The sequence below is a fragment of the Dama dama genome, chromosome X, assembly GCF_033118175.1.
Source record: "Dama dama isolate Ldn47 chromosome X, ASM3311817v1, whole genome shotgun sequence".
Taxonomy (NCBI): domain Eukaryota; kingdom Metazoa; phylum Chordata; class Mammalia; order Artiodactyla; family Cervidae; genus Dama; species Dama dama.
The window spans coordinates 108,716,913-108,743,054 of NC_083714.1; the positions used below are offsets into that span (position 1 = coordinate 108,716,913).

The 26,142-nt window shown below is 44.5% G+C and overlaps 1 protein-coding gene across 1 annotated transcript in view; it reads left to right on the forward strand.

Annotated features, from left to right (window-relative positions):
• The window catches only part of DIPK2B (divergent protein kinase domain 2B), a 45,543-nt gene extending 20,170 nt beyond the window's left edge, over positions 1-25,373 (forward strand). Inside the window, exons 3-5 of the mRNA XM_061136342.1 lie at positions 11,096-11,269; positions 15,220-15,508; positions 17,241-25,373. Of these exons, the coding sequence (XP_060992325.1) occupies positions 11,096-11,269; positions 15,220-15,508; positions 17,241-17,581 (804 nt within the window). The 3' untranslated portion in view covers positions 17,582-25,373. The remainder of the gene's footprint in view (positions 1-11,095; positions 11,270-15,219; positions 15,509-17,240) is intronic.
• The last annotated feature ends 769 nt before the right edge of the window (positions 25,374-26,142 follow it).

Genomic DNA, 26,142 nt, shown 5'->3' on the forward strand with positions numbered 1-26,142 from the left:
GATCAAACCAGTAAATCCTAAAGGAAATCAACCCTGAATATTCATTGGAAGGACTGATGCTAAAGCTGAAGCTCCAATACTTTGGCCACCTGATGCACAGAACCAGCTCATTAGAAAAGACCCTGATGCTGGGAAAGATTGAGGGCAGGGGGAGAAGCGGGTGACCAAGGACGAGATGGTTGGATGGCATCACCAACTCAAGGGACATGAGTTTGAGCAAACTTCAGGAGATGGTGAAGAACAGAGAATCCTGGTGTGTTGCAGTTCATGGGGTGGCAAAGAGTTGGACACAACTTAACGACTGAACAACAACAATCATCATACCCTCATGAGAGATGAGGAAACAGCCTCAGAAAGGGAAAGAGATTTGCCTAAAGGCATACCCTTGGGCCAGCTAAGCCCAGGGGGGGCACAAGCTGGGGGAGAGGTGACTGAGGTCACAAATAGACACAACGTAATACATGTTGGAGGTCACATTGATGACAGCACAACTTGACATGGTGAATCAAAGACGGAAGAGATCAGCCATTAAGATAAGAAAGTTGAAAACAGCTCCAGATATTCTAACCTGGAAGACTGGGAGAAGGGTCACTAACAGAAGTGAGAAAACTGGGAAAGGTCCTATCTTTGGGGTAAATAATAGCAAATAGTCATAAAGCCCTTCCCATGTGTCAGACACTTTTCCCAAAGATTTGACCTTCACAACACCCTGATGAGGTGGGTACCATAATTATTAGAGTAACCATACATTCAGGTTTGCCAGAGACAGTCTCAGCATATGCCAGCTGTCCTGATCTAATAACAAGTATCGTCCCTTTCACTCTCAAAAATATCCAGGTTTAGAAGATAAGTCAAAGAGTCCCCTTAATTATTATCCCTCAGTTACACGTGAGGAAACTAAGGCATAGATCATTTGAGGAAATTTTTCTAGGTCATGTGGTTGTTAAGTGACAGAGCTGGCATTAGAGGTAACTTGCCTCTAAAAGACATGCTTGTAACTATTTTGTCATGTGCACACGCTAAGTCACTTCAGTTGTGTCTGACTCTTCAGTCTTCAGACTCTTTGTAACCCCATGGACTGAAGCCCACCAGGCTCCTCTGTCCATGGGATTCTCCAGGCAACAAGAATGCTGGAGTGTGTTGCCATTCCCTTCTCCAGGGAATCTTCCCAAACCAGGGATTGAACATGCGTGTCTTATGTCTCCTGAATTGGCAGGCAGGTTCTTTACCACTAGCACCACCTGGGAAGCCCCACTGCGTCTCAAAGTTGGTAGTGAATCCAGTTTGTCACCTTTGCAGTTGGGTTGCCACCTATCCAGGCAAAGACCCCTACCCAGGCCAATGGATTCCAGGATGAAATGAGGGGAGAGCAGGCAGTGGCCTGGAGAGGTTAGATATGAAGAAGATCCACCGGGAGGTGCTGCTAGAAGCAGGAGACAGGATAAAGCCACATAACCACCCAAGGGGGATCCCAGCAGGGAATCTGCATTACTCCTCTCCTGGGAATCCTCTTCATCGATTTAAACAGAACTTCTCAAACATTCCATCAGGGCTTAACCCAGAAACTCCGCGGAGTATCAAGAATCTAAACAAATAGAAACCCCACCCAAGGAAAGGTTGTTGCGGAGTTAGAGGCTCTGTTTTGTGTGGAAGCGAGAGCTTTGTCAGAGACAGGCGTTCCTGTGCAAGGGAAATGTTTTATAGCCCTCGTCCCACCCAACCAAGTCTGTTTAGTTTTTGATTTAATGTTGTTTTAACATCTAGTCACCCCTCCGAGGTATGTTATCCACTCTGAGGTGACCCAAGGCAAACTCCAGATTCTGGATCCACTCTTGGCTGACTCCCTGTCCTTGCTTCTACGCTTTGTGACTAGCTTTCCTTAAAGGACTGAACTGCAGGGGACCTAAATTGATCCGTACCAGAGAGAAGATTCTGGGGGTGGGGGGGGTGGGGGGTGCCAGGGGAAGGGGCCTATCATAAAGCTACCATAGCTTATGGATTTCAAAGCAAAACTGAAATGATTTGGGGACCATCTATTGTACAAAATAACCTCCCTCCTCCAGTACCAATAACAGAGGCTGAGACAAGCTGTGTCATAAGGTAACATAAAAAACTGTTTTATGAGGACATTTTTGGATGCTTTAACTTTGAAAATCATCCGTATGGTTTCTCCAAGATAATCACTGCGGTGACCAGCATTTGTAGAATGAAAAGTTAGCAAACCAAAAACCTCACATCAAGTCTGTGTTTCAGATTAAAAACAAAACAAAACCAGGAAGCTCTTTAATAAAAGGTGGGAGAAAAAAATCCATCTACTGGAATAAGAAAAGAACCATGAGCTGTTTCTCTTAATATCATAAACCAAACAGGGATTTTCATTGTTTTAAATACAATGCAGCTTGAAGAAATGTTCAAGTAACTTTTGGCTTCATTGTTCTAATCAAGACACACTGATTAACTCTGATACATAATTAACCTAACCCTGCTTCACAAGCATATTTAACAACTAAATCCTGTGAAAAGTGTTGAGTCGTGCAACCAGAAAGACAACTCACACGTTTATTAGCCCTAGAACTTTCTCTTCTCCCTGGGTGCTAGGAGCGTGACAAAAATAAATTCACTAAATGTAAAAACTCATTTGTTCAAGATTTCCCTCAGCTTTCCAAACTGAACTGGCCAGAGAAACCTTCTTACTGGAAAAGCTAACTTCAGATCTTTTTTTTTTCCTGGCATCACTACATGTGTGTATTCATACATACCCACACAGAACAATGGTGGCCTCTGTGAGCAGCAATATGATTTTTTTTTACTTTCATACTGTATACTTCCATAGTGTTTGAGTATCTCACAATGAACAAGCTCGAGATGGTGAACTTTGGAAATGTCTATCCTCTTGGTGCATGGAAAAAAGTACACAGGCTGACCATTCTCTACAGACAGCATGGGCACCGCCTGTGTTCTGATCCACTGATGGGGAAGAGGGTGGTAGCCCTTACCCTTGGAAGGAGTAAGGAGGGGAATAAAGTGATTGGAGTCAGCACATCTGATATCTTCAGATGTGTGCCATAATTTGCAAACATAATTTTTGTCTTATTTTTACATTTTTTAAAGCCTTAGGACCAAAGAATAGATCCTATCTGAAAAGTGAAAATCAACTCTCATTTCAACATGAAGCTCTCCATTAGTCAGTTGTATGTGTCCTTGGAAAGAAGCTCAGATTCCTGAATTAAACTGTGCTTTTAGTTAGCACTGTGACCGTAACTTGCTGACTTCCGTCTAAAAGGGAAACCAACTTCTTGTCTTAGATTTTTCTTTCTAAGAGCATCTAGTGTTCTTTCTTCTACACATTTCCACCAGAACAAGTGTATTCAGTGGTGTAAATTTTTGCCTTTTTCAAAAAAATAATATTGGCTATATTCCCTGTGGTGTATACAATGTACCCTTGTAGCTTATTTTATGCATAATAGTTTGTATCCTCTTAATCCCCGACCCCTGTATTGCCGCTCCCTACTTCCCTCTCCCTACTGGTAACCACTAGTTTGTTCTCTATATCTGTGTCTTTTTTCATATTCACTATTTCGTTATGCTTTTTTTAGATTCCACATGTAAGTGACAAATCATATAGTATTTGTCTTTCTCTGACCGACTTATTTCACTTAGTATAATGCCTTCCAAGGGCTTCCCAGGTGGCACTAGGGGTAAAGAATCCACCTGCCAATGCAGGAGATGTAAGAGACACAGGTTGTATCCCTGGGTCAGGAAGATATCCTGGAGGAGAGCATGGCAACCCACTCCAGTATTCTTGCCTGGAGAATCCCATGGACAGAGGAGCCTGGGGGGCTGCAGTCCATAGGGTCACACAGAGTCGGACACAACTGAAGGGACTTAGCATGCAATACCCTCCAAGTTCCTCCATGTGGCTGCAAATGGCAAAATTTCATTCTTCTTTTATGGCTGACTAGTATTGCATTGTGTACACACACACACACACACACACACACACACACACACACACACACACACCACTTTATCCATTCATCTGTTGATGGACACTTATGTTGCTTTGTAAATCTTTGCTTGTCAAGTAACATTTGCTTTGGAGAAACAGCTAAAAACCATCCAGAACCAAGTGAGATCATTAATATGGGAAATGAACTTGAGGATAATATGCACCCATAAGCAACATGGTCTTTAACAAGCTACGTCCCTTTCTTGTTCCTTACCTTAGTATTTTCATCTGAAAAATGGAAATATTTTACCAGATCCCTTGATAATGCAGTCTACCATTTGCACTGACCAGCGCAAGCTGCAAAAATTAATGTTACTGCATTTCCAACAAATCCTTTAAGCTGTTTTCAAAAACAGTCACTTTGAATTTCCAGGAGCATCACAGAGCAAGAAAGAACTAAAGGCTAAGAGTCCTTGTATGCCAGAATAATATCTGTGAAAAGGCTTGCCATATGGCCTGACACTTAGAACTTCCAGAAAGTGTTACCCTCCTTTCCCGAACTGTGTCCCACCAACTGTGGCTTGGAACTTAAGTCCTAGAGCAATTCTGGCAAGATTATTGAAGGTCCACATAACTTCTAAGTTGTGGTCTGCTTCGAGGAAACCCCCTTCCTGCTCCCTTGACTCTCTTATCTCTGGCTCCTAGGGAGGAACAACAAACACAACTCTTTTAACTTTTTAAGGACCTCCATCAGAGTCACAAAGTCATTTGTCTAGCAATTTCGCTTTCATGCTTTCGTCCTGGTAAGAACCCTTTACATGAGGACACCACTGATTGCTGGTGATTTTGTTGAGCAAACACAGGCAAGGATGTGGATTTAAGCCAACTGAAGGTCAAACAGCTCATTGGGGAAGTTACTTCTAGTGTACTCAGATTTCACTAGAAGCTTCAAAAGTGAAAGCAAATCTAGATTTCCTTCTCAGTTGCTATTGTTTCCGCAGAGAGCAAGTGCTTTTCCCTTGGCACCAGTGTATAATATGTGTGTGTATATATCATATATATGTAATGCATATATTGTATTTTGATAGTATATTATACAAATATACAATATTAATAATTTGTTAACCAATACTAATACAGTATAAATTGTTAATTAATATAATAAATTTTATACAAAGTAATTATATGTAATATATATGACATATATGATATATTTGTGCACACACACATATACATATATAAACAGATTTATTTTAAGAAATTGGCTTATGAGATTGAGGAGACTGGCAAGTCCAAAATCCATAGGACGGGCCAGCAGACTGGAGATCCTTGTGCAGGACCTGATGTTATAGTCCACAAGTAGAATTTCTTCCTTTTCAGGGAAACCTTAGTTTTGCCCTTAAGGCCTTTCAACTTCTTGGATCAGGCCCATTCACATTATCAAATATAATCTCACCTCCTTTAAGTCAACTGACTGTAGATGTTAACCTCCTATACAAAGTTTCTTCACAGCAACACCTAGATTAGTGTTTGATTGAATAACTGGGCACCACAGCCTAGCCAAGTTGACACATAAAACTGACCATCACGATGATATACCCATTCTATTTCATTGATTCTTTTATAGACTGTTAGGGACTGTGGTAGAGAGAAGCTTGACAATCACTCAGTACCCCCTTGCACTGAAGGTCCCTGAAAAGTGACAATGCAGCAGAGCAAAAGCCTGGTCACTATCGCTGCACCATGAAGACCCTGACCTACCAATGGCACCAAACAGGAAATACAAGGATGAGAAAACTGGGCATGAGGAGGGAGGGGCAACAGAAGCTCAGGGTTTGGTTTTCTTTTTGTCTTTCACTGGAAAGTGATGTGTTAGCCCTGTTGCCCATGTATAGAGAATGGAGTAGCAACTTGGAATAATAAGTCATTATTTTATTGGAAATGTTTAGTGTCCTACTTCTGTTTGCCATTGGCCAATATCATTGTGGGCTCGCACTTGGCCACCACACAACAAACAGAAGTTTACAGAACCCCACTCTGTAAGTGGGACCTTGGGAAGCAGCTGTCTCCACCTTTAAGGGAGATTGGGGTACCAGATGGTTTTAGAGTCTATTTTGGTGATAATTCTAGAAGTTGCCCTGAACCTTTTCAGTAAATATATCAGTTATTTATTGCTGAATAAATGACCCACTTCAAAATTAGGCGCTTACAGTCAGGATGGCTGCTATCCAAAAGTCTACAAGCAATAAATGCTGGAGAGGGTGTGGAGAAAAGGGAACCCTCTTACACTGTTGGTGGGAATGCAAACTAGTACAGCCACTACGGAGAACAGTGTGGAGATTTCTTTAAAAACTGGAAATAGAACTGCCATATGACCCAGCACTCCCACTTCTGGGCATACACACTGAGGAAACCAGATCTGAAAGAGACACATGCACCCCAATGTTCATCGCAGCACTGTTTATAATAGCCAGGACATGGAAGTAACCTAGATGCCCATCAGCAGATGAATGGATAAGGAAGCTGTGGTACATATACACCATGGAATATTACTCAGCCATTAAAAAGAATTCATTTGAACCAGTCCTAATGAGATGGATGAAACTGGAGCCCATTATACAGAGTGAAGTAAGCCAGAAAGATAAAGAACATTACAGCATACTAACACATATATATGGAATTTAGAAAGATGGTAATGATAACCCTATATGCAAAACAGAAAAAGAAACACAGATGTACAGAACAGACTTTTGGACTCTGTGGGAGAAGGCGAGGGTGGGATGTTTCGAGAGAACAGCATGTATATTATGTATGGTGAAACAGATCACCAGCCCAGGTGGGATGCATGAGACAAGTGCTCGGGCCTGGTGCACTGGGAGGACCCAGGGGAATTGGGTGGAGAGGGAGGTGGGAGGGGGGATCAGGATGGGGAATACATGTAACCCCATGGCTGATTCATGTCAATGTATGACAAAACCCACTACAATATTGTAAAGTAATTAGCCTCCAACTAATAAAAATAAATGAAAAAAAAAAAACAAAATTAGGGGCTTAAAACAACAGCAATAATCAGTTTTCCTCATGAATATTCAATTTGGGTAGGGCTTGGTAGGAAAACTCCCGAAGTCCCACACAGCATGAACTAGGATGCTCAATAGAGCATTGGAAGAGACATTCCCAACATGGCTCAGTCAGTTGTCTGGCAAGTTGAACTATCTGTCAACTAGTTACTCAGCTGAATGAAGGCTAAGGATCTTGCTTTTTCTCCAAGTAACCTGGGTTTCTGTACAGCATGGTGGTTGGGTACAAGAGAGAGCCAAGTAGAAGTTGTATCTCCTTTTATGGCCAAGGCTCAGAAACCATATAGCATCACTCCCATAACCTTTCCAGTCATTGGACACCAAAGCCAGTCCATACTCCAGGGGAGGAGAACTAGACTCCACCTGGATGGAAGACATGTCTAAGTGTTTGTGAACATGTTTTAAAATCATCTCCACAAACAATACCTCCGGTGTCCACTCTCATGTTGACTACTAACTCTGACACCTCCCTTTTCTTTGACCTCCCTCTCCCACTCAGCCAATCACCAAGAGTTTTGGATTCTACTACCTACAAATACCTTCAAATCTTTTCATTCTCTCATCACACAACTGGACCACTGCACATTCTTAACTGACCTTGCTACCTCCATTCTTTTCTTCTATGATATTTAGGATTAGGTTCAGCTGCATGTGAGAAAAATCCAAGTAACAGTGGCTTAAACAAGATCAAAATATGCATCTCTTTTACATAAAAGAAATGGATACATAGCTGTCCAGGGCAGATATAATGGCTCTGTGATTGTCAGGCATCCAGCCTACTTTCATTTTGATGCTCCACAACCCTTAGCGTGCCCTGGTCCAAGATGGCTGCACAAGCACCAGCCATCACTTCCACAGTCAGGGAAAGAAAAAGGAGTAAGGAAAAATACGCCCACTCCCTTTAAGGGCCTTTCTCAAAAGTTTCTACTTATTGTACAATCCATCACCCCCCTTTCCCTATGCATTAAAATTCCTCATTTATCCCCTTTCCCCCTCATATTCCTTTCTACTCTTTTTCTGGTAAAAATGAGCCTTTTCCTCTTTGTGACTCTATGAGTGTTCTGCACAGGGGAAATCACCCCCCTCCAGGACCTGGCCCCACTCTTGGTTTCTCTTGTCTTCTGCTCTTTCCTGGTGCTCTTTTTGTTAGTCGGGTGTGGGCAATAGAACAGCCGTGGGCTTTTGGGGACCTTTAACTGTTTTGTTTTTTCCTTTTCATTTATAAAAACAAAAAACATTCAATTTCAGAGAACCGAAAATTCCACCTTCCCACCAAACACTACTAAGGGGTTTGTCTTCTGCTCCAAACCTTTTCTGTTTTTCTTTCTCTCTTGGTAATGCTTTTAAAAGCTAATGAATTTCTTTTCTCCCACTTCCCATCCTTTCCCACCCCTCTAGGTTGTTACAGAGCCCCAGTTTGAGTTCCCTGAGTCATTCAACAAATTTCCACTGGCTATCTATTTTACTTATGTTAGTGTATATACTTCCATGCTATTCTCTCCATATACCTATGGCTAATTCGTGTTGCTGTATGGCAGAAATCAACCTAATATTATAAAGCAATTATCCTTCAATTAAAAAAATTTTTTAATGAATTTCTTTAAATAAATAAAGTTTTTAAAGTGTGAAAAAAAAATTTCTTGGCAATTCCAAGAATGGAATCTTTATTCCATGCAGTCATAGCATCACTAAGGTTTTTGCACATCTTGTTCCTTCTGTACAGATACCCTCCCCCACTCTTTGCGGGCTCACTCTACGCTTGCTTCAGGCCTCCACTCAGACTTCACTGTCTTCCAAGAAGCCTTTGAGGGGCCCACAAAAATGTTTTGATTTCTTTCAAAATCAGAAGAAAAATAATCTTTTAGGTCTAAGAACATGTTTGAATGTGTAACATTAATGTATTTGTCTTTATACCAATGCAGTTGTAAAATATCACGTTAAGCATCTTTTATGGAGGAAGGGGCCCATGAAAACAAAGGATTTTGTACCAACACCTCCAAAAGTTTTAGTGTGGCCCTGCACCCATGCGCTCCCACAGCTCCCTGACCTCAGGCCGGTCATTAGCACTCCCTGCACCATATAGTAACTGCTGGGCCTTTGATGGTCTCGCCCACTTGGTGGCTCTGATGATAAAGAATCTGCCTGCAATGCAGGAGACCTGGGTTCGATCCCTGAGTCGGGAAGATCCCCTGGAGAAGGAAATGGCAACCCACTCCAGTATTGTTGCCTGGAGAATTCCATGGACAGAGGAGCCTGGCAGGCTACAGTCCATGGGGGTCACAGAAAGTAGGACATGACTGAGCAACTAGCGACTGTCAACTGCCCAGTTGACAGGCCTGGAAGGGCAGTGTCTGCTGTGGTCCCCCTTACATATGCAGTGCCTAGAATACAACCTGGTCTTTGGTGGATTCTCTGCAAACATTGGTAGGTGAATGAATGAATGAGTGTTCTGAGCTTACTCAAATACAGAGTTACAAACCCAGTAAAGATAAGGATGCAGGTCCTACCTGGCTCCACCTACCTACCTCTCACCTGGAGTACTGTCTGTCTTAGTACAAAAACTAGGTATGTGTGACCTGAGGAAACTCACTTAATCTCTCTAAATCTCAGTATTGCCATCCACAAAATGGGAGCAATAGTAGTACCTACCTTATTAGGTTCTTGGAAGAAGGAAAGGAAAGAACATACTACCTGTGAGAATCTTAGAACAGTTCCTGCTGTATAGTAAGCACTCAATAATTATTACCTACTATTATCATTGTTTTATGGCCAATACCTCTCCCAGAGGTATTTTTATTTACGAATCAGCTCTTGGAAAAGAGAAGAAATTACTTACCTCTAACCCTAACCACCAGGCTTCTCAGGTGGCTCAGTGGTAAAGAACCCACCTGCCAATGCAGGACACATAAGAGACATGGGTTCGATCCCGGGATTGGAAAGATTCCCTGGAGGAAGGCATGGCAACCCACTCCAGTATTCTTGCCTGGAGAATCCCATGGACAGAGGAGCCTGGCGGGTTACAGTCCATAGGGTCGCACAGTCAGACATGACTGAAAGTGACTTAGCACACACGCACACACACAACCCTAACCACCACCCCTGCCCCAACAATGACTTTCTTTAATGGCAGAATTTCAGACCATGTAGGAAAAGATTATCAGAAGCAAAGAGATTGTCTCATAGCTTCAAATCATCTTCTATGGTCTCCACCTGGGTAGCTTATCAGGTTGAGGGAGGGGCAAGACCTACCACAGGGGAAAAGGCCTGGATGTTAGCGTCTATCAGATTGGGTTCTGTCCTAGCTTAGGGTGTTGTAACAGAAAACCATAGACTAGGTGAACTAAAAACAAAATTGTATTTCTCACAGTTCTGGAAGCTGGGAAATCCAAACTCAAGGTGCTAGCCAATTGATTCCTGGTGAAGTCTCTCTTCCTGGTTTGCAGACAGCCATCTCCTCATGGTCTCCTTGAGGTGATGGAGAACAGAGAGGGAGCAAGTTCTCTCAGGCCTCTTCTTACAAGGTCACTAATCCCATTCATGAGGGCTCCACCCTCATGACCTGGTTACCTCTCAAAGGCCTCACCTCCTAATACCATCACATTAGGGATTAGGGTTTCAACACATGAATGAGGTGCAACAGAGGGGCAAACATGCAGTTCACAACAGGTTCAAATCCTGAATCCAACCCTTCCAACACTAACCTGCAAACTTCTAATTTCTGAGTTGCAAAATTGTGGAGACACAGAGGCTCCGAAACTCCTACTAGGAGTTTGCTAGGGATGCACTGCCTGCCTAGCGCCCTCCTACATGACCTCAGGATCTCTCAGTCCCTTCTCCTCAATGCCAGCTCTCACCCATGTACCCCACTCAGGCCCCTCTCACTCCACTGCCTAGGGGTACTCTGCTCCATACCCCACAGGGGTCTTTTCTCACCCCAAGGCCCACTTGACCCCTGCAACCCAAGGATCTCCCCCACAGCAGAGCCTGCCCATACCCGGTCCTGCCAGCACCCCACAAGCACTCAGCACCTTTTCTTCCTCCCTGGATCTCTCCTGCCCCACTGCAGGGCCTGTCCAGCCCTCTCTTGCGCTGCCCATCACAGCGACTCCTGGATCGCGTGGTCCGGCGCTATGCAGAGGTGGCTGACGCTGGCAGCATCTTCATGGACCACTTCACGGACCGGGACAAGCTGCGTCTCCTCTACACGTTAGCAGTCAACACGCATCCTGTCCTTCTACAGGTATGCAGTGACTCTGCCCTGGAAAGCCCGTCCAGGGAGGGGATTCACATCTGGCTCTGAGGGGGTAGGCCCTGGGTTGAGCTTTCTCTCCCATCACTGGACACCTTGGGGCCACCAGTCCATGTTATAACAGAACCTCTGTGGCACTCAGTAAAAATGTGTTGTTGTTTTAGAGGAAAGAAGTGTGGGAGCTGGGGGGCAGGGGCACAGCGAGGAGTGGACATTTCATGGCCAGAGAAAGCCCGGAAGGGCTTTGTGGAGGAGGGCAATTTTGACCAGGTGTCTTAAAGATTAGGAAAGGTGTGAGCAAGCTCGGGAGGTGGGGAAAAACCAAAGGATGACCCACTCAGAGGTGTGCTATGCAGCTGTGCTTGGAAAAGATTCAAGGATGGAAGTAACCTAAACCTCCATCGAAAAGGGACTGGTCAAATAGGTAAGGATGCTCTAGAACACTGGTCAACAAGGCCGACGTGCCGGTCCCTACCTTCATGCGGCTTTCAGTCCAGTGATGGAGACAGTTCTTAACAAGTCAACATCTATAGGACTCCCATTTCTCCCCGATCCCAAGAGTCAGGACACTTACTTAATGGGCACAAAGGAAACTAGGAAATGGGAGGGAGTAGCAGATTAAGGAGGGAGGAAGAGAGAGGAGAGGAGGAAAAGAAAAAGGAAGAAGAATAAGAGGCAGTGGGAGAGGAGGAGAGGGAGGGGAAAGAGAAGAAGAGAAAGAAGAGGAGAGGGAGACGGGGCAGGGGGAGGAGGGCGTGGAGGAAGAAGAAGCACCATAACAATTAATACTATCTATGTATACTATCTATGGTGAAACAGATCACCAGCCCAGGTTGGATGCATGAGACAAGTGCTCGGGCCTGGTGCACTGGGAAGACCCAGAGGGATCGGGTGGAGAGGGAGGTGGGAGGGGGGATCGGGATGGGGAATACGTGTAAATCTATGGCTGATTCATATCAATGTATGACAAAACCCACTGAAATGTTGTGAAGTAATTAGCCTCCAACTAATAAAAAAAAAATAATAATAATAATGATTAGTATTGTTACTAAGTATAATTATTTATTATATAATATAGTGATATTGATGATTATAATAATTGTATATTATATTGATATTATGATTGATATTATATTACTATTATATTTTAATTATTTATAGTGTTGTGTTAATATTAATACTTATAATTAATTATTATTTTATATTATTATGATTTGTGTTATAATTATTTATAATATATTTTATCCTGATTATACTAATATATATAATATATATCATTATATAATATATATTAGTATATAACATACTAATATATAATTATTTCTTCTATATAAATTATTATATAGTATATATTATATATACTAATATTATATGTAGTATATATATTATAACTATGAGATATTACATAAGATAATTATATATTCTTTTTATATATGATATAGTAATTATATATTATTGGCCAAAGGATGATGCCTAAGTACATAATAACAACTCATTTCTTGGCATTGTGTGTTGTACATCATGATCTCATTTAATGCTCAGGACAAACCCCACAGGGATATTACTATTGTCCCCTCTTTCAGATAAGGTAAGTGGAGCTCAGAGCAGTGAAGTGACTTGGTCACAGTACCTTAGCCAGTGTCAGCAATGAAACCCAAACCCAGAGCTGTCTGATGTCAGAGTCCATGCCCGTTCTGCTAAAAGCCACCTGGTAATGTTGGCATTGGGCTTCCCTTGTGGCTCAGCTGGTAAAGAATCTGTCGGCAATGTGGGAGACCTGGGTTTGATCCCTGGGTTAGGAAGATCCCCCTGGAGAAGGGAAAGGCTACCCACTCCAGTATTCTGGCCTAGAGAATTCCATGGACTCTATAGTCCATGGGGTCCCCTAGAGAAGGAAATGGCAACCCACTCCAGTATTCTTTTCTGGAAAATTCCATGGACAGAGGAGCCTGGTAGGCTACAGTCTATGGGGTCGCAAAGAGTCAGACACAACTGAGCGACTTCACTAACTAACTAACTAATGTTGGCATTTCAAATCCTAGAGGAGAAGAAGGAATTGCTGGTTCCTGCACCCTCAGAGGTCTTCTTCTCTCGTTGTCCTACTGTTGGTGGCTGAGGCAGATGATCTGACTACTTCCAGCCCTAGCTCCTGACAAGCCTGAAACACAGAGATAACTCCATGGTCGCATATTTAGACATTGCCAGGGGGCTGGGGACCTTACTCTGTGGCACACAGTGGGAGAAGTCCCGATGGACAGAGAAAACAAGAAAAGGTTTCACAACGTGGCAAGTGGGCTAAAATGGCAGGAGGCCACAGAACATCATCAGAAAGGGGGATGACTTTGTTTTTTTAAAGAAGGAAAATAAGAGGAAAAGTGCCAAGTATTTATAGTTTCTGTCATTTCTCCCATAAAGAAACACCATTCTAGATATAGCTGCCTCAATAAATAGTCAGAAAAAAAAGACAAGCCAGGATTCTCTCCTCCTTTTTTTTTCCTTATTGAGATATAGTTAATTTATAATGTGTTAGTTTCAAATATATGGCAAAGTGATTCAGTTATATTTATATATATATATAGGCAGGTAGCGCAGTGGTAAAGAATCCACCTGCCAATACAGGAGATGCAAGTCATGCAGGTTCAATCCCTGGATCAGGAAGATCCCCTGGAATAGGAAATGGCAACCCACTCCAGTATTCTTGCCTGGAGAATTCCATAGACAGAGGCGCCTGAAGTACTATGGGGTTGCAAAGAGTCAGACACGACTGAGTGCACATACACATGCACACATGCACAACTGAGCACACACACACACGTATTTCTTTTTCAGATCCTTTTCCTTTATATGTTGTTACAAAATATTGAGTAGCGTTCCCTGTGCTATATAGCAAGTCCTTGTTGGATATCTATTTTATATATATACTAATGTGTATGTTAATCTCATACTCCTGGGGCCCTCACAAGGAGACAGAGGAAATTGGCTGGAGCTTTGTGCTTCCCTGGACCAGTGTTAGGCTGTTGCAACATTCCAGTCAGTTGTGGAGTCTCTGTGAATGTGTAATTATCCTAGCCAGGCAGATTCTTCCAGGGCCAGTGCAGTGGTTCCCAAAATATTTTACCCAAGGGTCATCTTCATAATTTTTGCCCTATCCCAGAACTTACTAACTGCACTGTTATTTTTTAAAATATTTTTCTTTAAATCAGTCTTAAGTTGACCCTTTCCCCCTCCATAGCCTCTTCCTAAGCAGACATATCTGTGAAATCTGAAATGCTAGTCATATTTTTTCAAATATACAACTCTGAAAATAAACACATTCCCCTGACGCCTGAGTGCATGTGTGCGAACTCAGTCATATCTGGCTATTTTGTGACCCCATGGGCTGTAGCCCACCAGGCTCCTCTGTTCATGGGATTCTCCAGGCAAGAATACTGGTGTGGGTTGCCATGCACTTCTCCAGGGAATCTTTCTGACCCAGGGATCGAACCCACATCTCCTGTGTCTCCTACATTGAAGACGGGTTCTTTACCACTGAGCCATTGAGGAAGCCCCCTTGACACCTGAATACCCTCTAAAATCACGGCAAGTGCATCGGCACTCTCTTACCTCACTTGGGGCAACTATGTTGAAACATAACCCACCATATGGAAAGAAGAGCTTCCTTTTATGAATCCTCCCATCAGGAATAGAATAATAGCTGGTAAGGGGTGGTGGGGGAGCAAGGAATTGCCATGTTCCAAGAGGTATAAACAAGGTTAAGAGATGCTTTGCTGATGTCTTGAGACAGTAGGTACCCACATAAGGCTGATTTTTCTGTGTGCTCTTGGTGAGAGAGAATGAGAGAGAGGAGGGAGGAGAAGGGGAGGGATAGAGAAAGGGAGAGAGCTGCCTCCAGGAGTTTTTTCTCTCTAATCCTCTCATCTTTCCTCCTCTTGGCTTGGCAGATCTTCCCGGGCGCTGAGGGTTGGCCGCTTCCCAAGTACCTGGGCTCCTGTGGTAGATTTCTGGTCAGTACCAGCACCAGTCCGCTGCAGGAATTCTATGATGCGCCCCCAGACCAGGCGGCCGACCTGGCCTACCAGCTCCTGGGTGTCCTGGAATCTCTGAGGAGCAATGATTTGAACTACTTCTTCTACTTCACCCACGTGGATGCAGGCATGTTTGGCATCTTCAACAACGGACATCTGTTCATCCGGGATGCCAGTGCACTGGGCGTGATCGACAGGCAGGAAGGTACCCAGCATGGGTCTGGCTGAGCAGCTGTCAGAGGGGAAGTCGGGGTGACAGGAGTTGGGGGGGCTGATGGGCAGTGGAGGAGGGGTGTCACATCACTGGGCTTGACCAGTGTGTCATATTGAGAGCAGCCCAGATTTGGGAAGAGGAAGGGTCCCTCTCCCCCTTTTAAGTCTCTGCTCCAGTGCCAAAGCAGAGTTGGACTTGACCTTGTTAATGCAAGAGAGGAAGATTGGCACGGTGGTCATGGCGGTATGGCCCCAGCGGCACCCTCTTAGGGCACTGCCATTGTCCGACGTGGTCTGTGTGGTACAGGGACCTGCCCAGTCCCTCCTCACACACAGAGAACCCCTCCACCCCACATCCAGCTCCCCTTCAGAGCTTCTCCCATCAATGCTTTTAGCCTTTATCTGAACAGTCTGGCAGATTCACTGGTACATTTCACAATCCATTTGGGCCCCTTTGTTTGTGTAAGGGCTTCCATGGTGGCTCAGATGGTAAAGAATCTGCCTGCTGTGCAGGAGACCTGGGTTCAATCCCTGGGTAGGAAAGATCCCCTGGAGAAGTGCATGGCAACCCACTCCAGTATTCTTGCCTGGAGAATCCCATGGACAGAGGAGCCTGGTGGGCTGCAGTCCATGAGGTCGCAAAGAGTCTTCAAGTTGAAAAGCATGGCAGCAACTGAGATGTATGAGTGAATTGTGTTTCTCATGATGTGCACAGGTTCAGCTGGGGTTCTAGAACCTTTTGAACATCCCAGTCCTTAATGGTGACCAGATATTCTGAGCCCTGTAGTAGGACACGGGATTCTAATCTCAAATTTCTGATTTTATTTATATGAGAAGGCCTACAAAGATAGACCAATTGAGCCACACTTACTCCTTTCCTGATTTGCCTTTATTAAGAAGAATCAAATGAGAAGAAATGAGGGTGATTCCAGAATATTCAGAGATGTGACTCACTGAATGTCAGTCCCACGCCAGTCAGTTGAAGGCATACTCTGAATTACCTGTTCTTTCTCCCAACTTTGTGTTTAAAAAGAGCAAATGGAACTGGTCTGAGGAATCTCCTCAGTGTTCCCTAATTCAGGAGTAATCATGGGAGAATCACAGCATGTATGTCTGCCTTACACCTGTTGTTCAGTCACTCAGTCATGTCCAACTCTTTGCAACCCCAGGGACTGCAGCACACCAGGCTTCCCTGTCCTTCACCATCTCCCAGAGCTTGCTCAAACTCATGTCCATTGAGTCCGTGATACCATCCAACCATCTCATCCTCTGTTGTCCCCTTCTCCTTCTGTCTTCAATCTTTCCCAGCATCAGGGTCTTTTCAAATGAGTCAGCTCTTCGCATCAGGTGGCTAAAGTATTTGAGTTTCAGCTTCAGTGTCAGTCCTTCCAATGAATATTCAGGAATGATTTCCCTTAGGATGGACTGGTTGGATTTTCTTGCAGTCCGAGGAACTCTCAAGAGTCTTCCCAGAATCTTATAATTAGAAGGCCAAGTTCTGGTACAGAGAAGTGCATTTCCCTGGCCAGCTCATCTTATTTTAGCAGAAGGAGCTCCCCTCCAGGGTTCTCAATAGGGGCTGTCATGTCCCTGAACCCTAAACCTCCTGGGGACTGGAGATGCTAGGAGCCTGAACCACTTTGCTCAGCAATTCTCATTAGGGGTGCCTCCCCCCAAGGGAACAGGGGCTATCACGTGTATAACATCTTCCATCTCTTGTGTAGGCAGCCAAGCAGCCTCCAGGGCAGGAGACGATAAAGACATCTTCAGCTGCCTGGTCTCTGGCTGCCAGACCAAGCTGCCCTCCTGTGACACCATCCCCGAGAAGCAGAACCTGGTGCTGGTGTGCAGCCAGGTGTTGCCCCTGCTTCTCCAGGCCAAGTTCCCATCCCCAATGCGGGAGGAGATTGACACCGAGCTCACTCGCTGTGCAGACGGAACCCGGCCAGACCCGGAGGTCCTCGGGGCTGCCAGCCGGCTGAAGGACATCTTGAGACCCCTGAGAACCTGTGACCCCAGATTCGCCTACCGCTACCCAGACTGCAAGTATAATGATAAGTTCTGAGGGGCTGGAGCCTTGCCGACCCACATCCTTAGAACTTCCACTGCCCATTCGGCTCACTGCATGGTTGAAAGAAGCTGCTCCCTTTGAGCCATTGGGAGAAAGGCACTTTGGTGTCCCAGAGACAGAGGAACATGCCAACCACCAGAGGACAGTTGGGCCAGAGGGCGGTGTGACTGCTACCTGCCCCCTCCACCCCTAGCTGGGACATCATAGAAGAGCCCAGGGTTGGGCATTGGAAGACCCAGGTGTGGACACTCACTCAGCCTCTTTGAGCCTCAATTTTCTCTCTTCTCCACAAGACTCTTGAGTTAGTGAAAAATGCCAGAGATGTGAAGGGCCCAGGACATACACTTCCTACTCCCAGCCCAATTGATTACAAAGAATGTTCCAGAAGCATGCATGCACAGGCAGGACAAATGAGACAGAGCCATGGAGGTCAAAAGAGTGACATGGAGGAAAGACTCAGCCCCAGTGCTAGCCCTCCTGCCACACTCCCCATACTGCCATGGGGTGAGGAGACTGCAGGCCAAGGGGACACAGGGACAGGAGGCACTTAATGGCGTGGGAAGGAGGCAGGGATAAGAAGAGAAGACTGCTGGGCTGGGGGCCAACATGTTTGTCCACATCCTCTGAGAACCAGATGTCAAGACAGGATTAAGTGGGCAAGGATTGTATTGAGGAAGATGGCTGTGTGGGAGGAAAGGGGGGGGAGCCAAAGACCGTGGGGAGAACCATGAGGCCAGGCTGGAAGGCTGATGCCCCCTCCCCCAAGGGAAGGCAAGAAGATCAGGTGAGAGCATCCCAGATTCCCCTCTGCTCAACCAATATAAGATTCAGCAGGGCTGTCAGGGTGTCCTGGAGGTAAAGCCAGTCATCAGAGGAGCTTCCCAAGGATGGACAGCCCTTATATTCCTGCTGCAGGGAACAGCCCATGGGAAGTGTGGCCTTAGCCCAACCACAAAGATGGATTTCAAAGCACAGTGCAGGGCACTTAGCCAGTTGAGCTCCCTGGAGCAGGAGGTCTGTGAGTAGAACATTCTTCGTAGCCATAGCAGGGGACCAGGGCCAGGTCTCTCTACATAATGGCCTCCAGGGCAGGACCCTAAGGAGTCTGAGAATTTTCATTCAAACTTGGCCTTATGGGTCATTCTAAAAATACTTTTTCAAGGTCAGCCAACAGAATATATTTTATTCAGCAGCTTGCTTGTTTTATCCCTTTCAAATGATTAGCCACGTGGTATGTGGGTTTCCATGTATCCTCTTGCCCAGGCCACAAACATTAACGGGGGTTCCTTGGACTTTTGCCCAGTCTCCCTGCCTGCCCTCTACCCTCAGAGACCTCCCAGTTGGCCTCCTCTTTCCTACCTCTGAGTCACCGCCTTTAAGATAAGATGCCTGGCGTAATAGGCTTCATGCAACAGATGTGGAAACTGAGGCCCAGGGAGGCAGAGTGACTTGCCAGGATAGTTTCAGAACTCCAGCGACCAGTCCAGGCTCCTCTTGCCTTCCCTTTCAGCCTTGTATGTGCATGCTAAGTTGCTTCTGTCGTGTCCGACTCTTTGCAAGCCTATGGGCTATAGCCCGCCAGACTCCTCCATCCATGGGATTCTCCAAGCAAGAATGCTGGAGTGGGTTACCATTTCCTTCTCCAGGGGATCTTCCTAACCCAGGGATCGAACCCAAGTCTCTTAGTCTTCTGCATTGGCAGGCAGGTCCTTTACCACTAGCGCCACCTGGGAAGTCCCCTTCAGCCTCTGTCCTGCCCAACTTTGGTCCCTTTGTTGACATTTAAAGATGAGCCAAGGAAAGTCATATTTTGTGGTACACTGCAATGCAGTTGGGGGTCTCCCTTTTGACTACCTCTGGGGCAACCATGACAATGAGGATGCCGAGACAAGCTTCTGGAAGGGCAGGTTTGGGCTGCCTGAGAATTTTTGAGACAGTTACTTCCTGGCTTGGTCTGGAGGGTGATTGACCACCCTTCCCAACACCTTGCTTTTTTAGCCTAGTGAAACTGATCTTAAACTTCTGGTTTTCAGAACTTTCAGAGGATACATTTCTATTGTTTTAAGCTACCCACTTTGGAATAACTATTATAGCAGCCACAGGCGACAAACACATATCTTGAACTCATCTTAATGTCTGCTTGCAAAGAACCCAACTTGCAATACTCCCCAATTCCAGTCTATTCTGATGGATTCAAAAGCCAGACCCACCAGGAGGGAGTTATTATGTGTCCATATCCAGGTCTGAGACTTGGACCGTTTTGTTCCTCCACTTACTAAGTCCCAGGCATAATAACTGGGCCTGAGTCCTACTTGGACCCTAAGCTTTTCCTGACAGCCCAGTCCCCATCAAGCCCTTTCTGAATCCCTCCTCTGTACCCCTGAACCCCAAGTCTGTGCCCATATGAGGCTAATCCCAAGGGTATTCCAGAGAGATATATGCCTCTCTTTCCCATCCAGCTGGGCACTCCTTGAAGATGGCAGTGGCACAGAGCTCTTTGTGTTCCCTGTTACAACCAGCACCAGGCTGGGCACAGAACAAGTGCTCAGAAAATGTTCTTGCTAAGAATAATGACTATGTTTTTCAACCGTTTTTGTTTGGTGTTTTTCACATACCATGTGCTCTAAACTGATTATTTGTGTCCCTCTCCAAAATTCATAGGTTGAGATCTTAACTCCCAATGTGATGGTATTTGGGAGTAGAGTTTTGAGGAGTTAACTATTAATAGGTCATGAGGGTGGAGCCTTCAAGAATGGGGTGAGTGCCCTTATAAGTGAGACCCTAGAGAGCTCCATCACTCCTGCCTTGTGGGGACACAGCAGGAAGATCCGGTCCTGGCTGTGAACCAAGAAGCTTGTTCTCAGCAGACATCAAATCTGCTAGTGCCATGATCTTAGACTTCCCAACCACCAGAACTGTGAGAAATAATTACTGGTTATAAACCACTTAGTCTGTGGTATTGTTATAGCAGCCAGAATAGACAAAGACCAGCATGCTGGACATATACAGGATATAGCCACTTCCTCAAGAACAGTTCTTTCCCCTCAACAGCCAGGAGACAAGTGAGTCAACACTCTAGACACTTCAGTCAGAATAAAATCATTGTAGTGGAATCTGATTGGAAACAGTAGAGTATTTTTCTGGGTTTCATCGGCCACTGTCTTTTTGCCTGCAGAACCAGATACATAATTTGTGGGGCCCAGTGCAAAATGGAAACATGGGGCCTCCTGTCATTGAGAAATGCAAGATGGCACCAGCAGAGCATTAAACTAAGTGTAGATCCTGTGTAACTCTATGTTGCATGCCCACGCAGCCAGCTCTGAGTGCCTGAGAATGCTGATTAACCTCTGTGTGGTGGGTTCTTGGGATTTACTGGGGTCTCACTTGACCTCCACAACCGAAAGAAGTATCTGTGGAACCAGAGGTGATATAAAATATTTAGTAACCATCATGGCAAAGTGAGTGAGTGTTAGTCGCTCAGTCGAGTACTCATGGCCTATAGCCCACCAGGCTCCTCTGTCCATGGAATTCTCCAGGCAAGAATCCTGAAGTGGGTTGCCATTTCCTCCTCCAGGTGATCTTCTGGACCCAGGGATTGAACCTGGGTCTCCTGCACTGTAGGCAGATTCTTTACTGTCTGAGCCACAAGGGAAGGAACTGACCTAGGAGAACAGACACCATTGGCTTCAGTTGTCAGGTCGGCATCCCCACAGCCCTGTGGGCAAGTCCTACTTTTCAAACAAGGAAGTTGGTTCAGCGATTTGCTCAAGGCAACAATTTTCAGGTCTCCTACTTTCCTAGTCCTCCCGTGTAGCGTCTGACTTCTGCTGATAAGCAATTGCAGGAGCCTCAATGTTTCCTCTAGAGTTCAGATAAATACTTTGTGGGATTTGTGTTCATTTTGGAAAAAAGTAGAGCCCTGGAATCAGACAGACCCGGTTTCAAATCATGACTCTGCTGGTTACTCGGTAACCTTGGGTAAGTTGCTTAACCTCTCCAAGTCTCACTCTCCTCATCCATAAAATGGTGAGGAAAAGATTTACCTTCATAGGGTTTTATTATCCCATTTAAATAACTGATTGTTTCTCAAGGGCCTGGCACATGTGGGCATTCTGTATCTTATGGCCTTTCCTTAGGAAAGGTCAGAGGGTTTCCTGACAGAAAGGGCTCCTCACACAGCCAAAGTGAGTGCTGTAGCCTCTTTGGAGGGATCTTGACCTCTGTCCCAAGGCTCTGCTCCAGACCAGAGGAATCATGAGGGTGCTGCAGGCTGCCAGACAGTGTGACAGGGGCCATTTTTCTTCCCTCCCACTCTCCAGACTCTGGGTTGATCTTGAAAGGTAGCTGGGAAGCCACTACACTCACCTCCCCAGCCTGGCCCTCCACCAGGCTCAGGAGGGAGTCCTCCTCAAGCAGGTAATTCTGGGGGCCTTGGGAAGTCCATCCATGCTCAGGAAATTCAAGTACCCTCTTGGCCCATTGAAAGCTCCTGGCTCATTGCCTATGTATGGTGATATGGCTTTTCTGCCCACTTCGGGCCTGTTGTCCACAAATAATGGCACAGCTGAGCTCACATGCACACAGGTATACTCTGGTCTGTCCGCAACAACTTTGTGTCATTGTTTAAAAGTGGTTGTGACTGTGGGCTGTGAGGGAGGGTTAACACCGAGGCAGGGGGCCCCAAATGTGCAGATATAATGACCCTCCAAGAAGGCAACTTAAAGGAATAGGCCAGCAAAGGGGAACTGAGCAACCAGGGGCCCGCCTGTTGGAGCTCATCCTAGAAGCAGACGAGAGGGAGAAACCCCAGCCCACTAGGGTGACCAGGGCATCATCTCAGGCCTGAGCTGCCTGTGGAGTCAATGTGGCCCCGCAGACAGAGTGGCGGCTCTGGAAGCTGAGTCATCTGCCTTCAGATCTTGTGCCAGCCCCTCTCACAAAACTCAATGCCTCAAAGTTATTGATTGCAGCATTGTTCATAATTGCAAATATCGAAAACAACTTCAATGCCACGGGAGAGTGGTTGAATACACTGCAGCACACATCCACACAAAGGAGTGCTATGCAGCTTTACAAATAAATAAGGAAGATCTCTAGGAACTGATATAGAGTGATTTTCAAGCTATACTATGAAGCAAGAAAAAAAAGCACAGAGGTATGTTTATAGAATGCTACTTTTCATGTAAGAAAAAAAATACAAGAAAACATTTATGTGTCTGCTCACCTGTGATGCAAAAAAAGATATAAATACACACACACACGTGTGTGTGTGTGTGTGTGTGTATGTGTGTGTGTCTGTGGGTGTATAGCTATATAAATATAAAGAATAAACCAGAAGCTAATGAGATTGGTTCCCTACAGGGAATGGATGTCAATGGAGTGGAAAGAAGAGAGGAATGGGAGTGAGCCGAAGGGATGGAAAGGGAGTGAAACTTCTCTGAGTGTACCTTTTTTTTAGAATCATGAGACTACCTCACACAATCCACAAATAAAGAATCAAAATCAGCCAGGATGTGGGTTGAACTAAAATGAAATACAAAGAATAACAAATGGACACAACTGTATTTTAAAAAAAAGAATAAAATAACTACACAGAGAAACTAACCTAGGTAACTTGGAAAGTAAGCCTTTTGACTACATAGTATAAGATGACAAACAAGAAGAAGTCTACACACACTTTAAAATGGTTAATTTTATAGTATGTGAATTCTACCTCAATTTAAAAAGAGGGGGGGAAATCCATTCACAAAAACTGTGCTCTGGTTAGTGAATATTTTTCCTATGAGAATCTGGGTTAGCAGTTCTGAAACTACTTTGTCTTGAGCAAGTATTGCTTGGAGAAAAGAGTTACAAGTCAGGAAATACAGAATTTTGTGCTCCTTCCAATTTTGAATGTTGTGATGTTAGATTGGAATTGGAAGTATCACTAAGAACTCACGATTTTTTTTTTCTGGCATGTAGGATCTTAGTTCCCCCCACCAAGGATCAAAGTCAAGCCTCCTGCAGTGCAAGTGTGGAGTTTTAACCCCTGAACCACCAGGGAAGTCCCTGAACTCAGGATTTTTTAGGTATATATACACAGATGGATAGATACAGGGATAGAGATGTGAGTGTAGAGAAGTGTATAGAAATATATTTCCTAGCTTTATTCTCTGAGATAGCCTATAAGCAGTGATACTCCAGTATCACTAGGTCTTGGTTTCTTCAGTAAGAGAAACCAGAGCTCTTTAGAGAAATGGCTGATTCTGAGACTAGATAGGGAAAGTACAAGATGAGCCTGTAATACTTTTGTGCTGCCATAAAGGGAGGATGTGCTAAAAAAAAAAAATGGGGGCATGTTAAAAGGACACAGGGACCAACTTGAAGGGGCTCCCGTAGCCAAATTTGGGACAATTTGAATATTAAATAAGTAATGATAGAAATAATCCATAGAATAAAATCAATTCTTACAAGATCATACTGATATAAATAAATAACCAGATAAGTAAATAAATGGAAAAGGCAAGAGCTCTTCCTTAAAGTAGAATTCCAACTAATAGATGCAGAAGAAATGATGCAAGTGGAAAATCACCACTTGGTAATCACCAGATTAATAATGATTGCAGGCAGGAATCCTCAGTGGGGGCTGAAACTGGTTGATCAAAGTAGGAATAAACAGGATGCTTGCATCATCTCAAAGTTATCTTGCCACAACATACCCATTAATTACAAAGAGGAAAAAAACAGTAAATTTATGCTTGAAGGAACCTGGCAGACACTACTGTAACCAAGTGATCAAGGTCAACGTCACTTGTCATAAGTCACATAAACATCAGGTACCCTCTGATATGATGCGCTGAGAAGGGTAGTTTTGCCCCAAATGCAAAACCTCAATTGACTCATGAGATAACATCAAACAAATTGAGGGACAACCTACAACTATCCATGAGAGACAAGGAAAGAGTGAGGAATTATGGATTGCCGGTGACTAAGGAGACAGGAGAACTACATACAACGAGGGGGCCTAGGTTGGATTCTGGAGCAGAAAAAGGACATCAGCAGTGACAACACTCACCAGTCCAAACTCAGCAGCAACAGAGCTTTAGTTGAACCAGTTGAATTTACTGCTCATCAAAACAAGGGAGAACAGGCAGCATGGAGCAACATGAGGTGTCTCAGTAAGAGGGGTTTAGAAAGGACTTAGAGATTTGGGCTTATTAAGTGATTTGGGGGAGAATTCAAGAAAGCAGAGCTTTGCTTTAGATGGAACGCTGTCAGGAACAGGGGGTAAGTCCATGAATGCACACCTCAGTAAATCTTATCTTTAAAGCAGGAAGAACGGCGCAGGGTAACTGTAGTTAGGAAAGCAGCAGTCACTCACAGTAGCCAGGACGGGGTGTATTTGTCATTTTTATTTAAACAATGTTCATGATGTTGTTTGTGTTCAGACCTGAATGGCCTTGTTTTTTGTCTTGATTCACCATGGTCACAGAGTGGACTTGTTTAACGTCAGTGGTCTGAGAAATGCTTTAGGTTCAAGGAGAATGCGAAGGCCCAGCTACTGTGTGCCACATTTCTCTTTCTCAGTGGGACAACTGGTGAAATTCTAAGATCTAATTATTTTAGTACATAGAATTTTATCAGTGTTCCTCTCCTAGTTGCAGCAATAGTACTATGGCTATGTAAGATGTCAACATTAAGGATGTTAGATGGGGGAACTCTGTATATGATTTGGGAACTTTTTTTTTTATTTGGGAACATTTTTGTAAGTCTAAAATTATTCCAAAATAAAAAACCAAAAAAGCAACTCAGTGTGTGAAGCAGAAATTGTTCAGCACCAGGTGAAGAAACTGCCTTGCATACTGGGGCTGTGTAATAGAACACAAAAGACAAAACGCAAAAGGATTACATGTGTGACAAGATGGTCCCAGCTAAGAAGGGAAACTGAGTTGAATTAAAAGGAAGATTCAGATTACCTATGTGTGTATAACTGAGTCACTTTGTTGTACAGCAGAGATTGACACAATATTGTAAATCAATTATACTTCAACAAAAGAAAGAAATAAATCAGTAATAAGAAGATTCAGGTCTCCCATTTAGGGCTTACTCCAGGGTGATGCACATTGAGTAGAAGCACCATTGCACCATTTCCATTGTTCAGTTTGCCCAGCTGAATGAATATACCCATACTAGAAGTAGGGCTGCCCCTACCACATTGGAAGGCAGTAGAGACTTGGGGCTCACACGTTCACTTCTGATTCCTTTCATTCTATATACAAACCCTGGTGTCTCATGAAGAGAGCTGAACTCTCCCTCCTCCCACCCCACACACAGTACCCCGAGCCCCCGGCCGTTTACCTGAATCCACCTTTCCATTTCATGCCCCTACCTGGAGCTTCTCTCTGAAAAAAATCATTCTTTAGGAGGAACTGTGCCAAAAGTGAGTTAATATTCCCCATGTCAAAATCACACATTTTTTGTGCTTTTAAAATAATGCTACCCAAGGCAGGCAAAATTTTGGGAAAAGAGGCAAGTCATGGGAACTTGGTGAAAATATAATCCTATCAAAAAAGCAA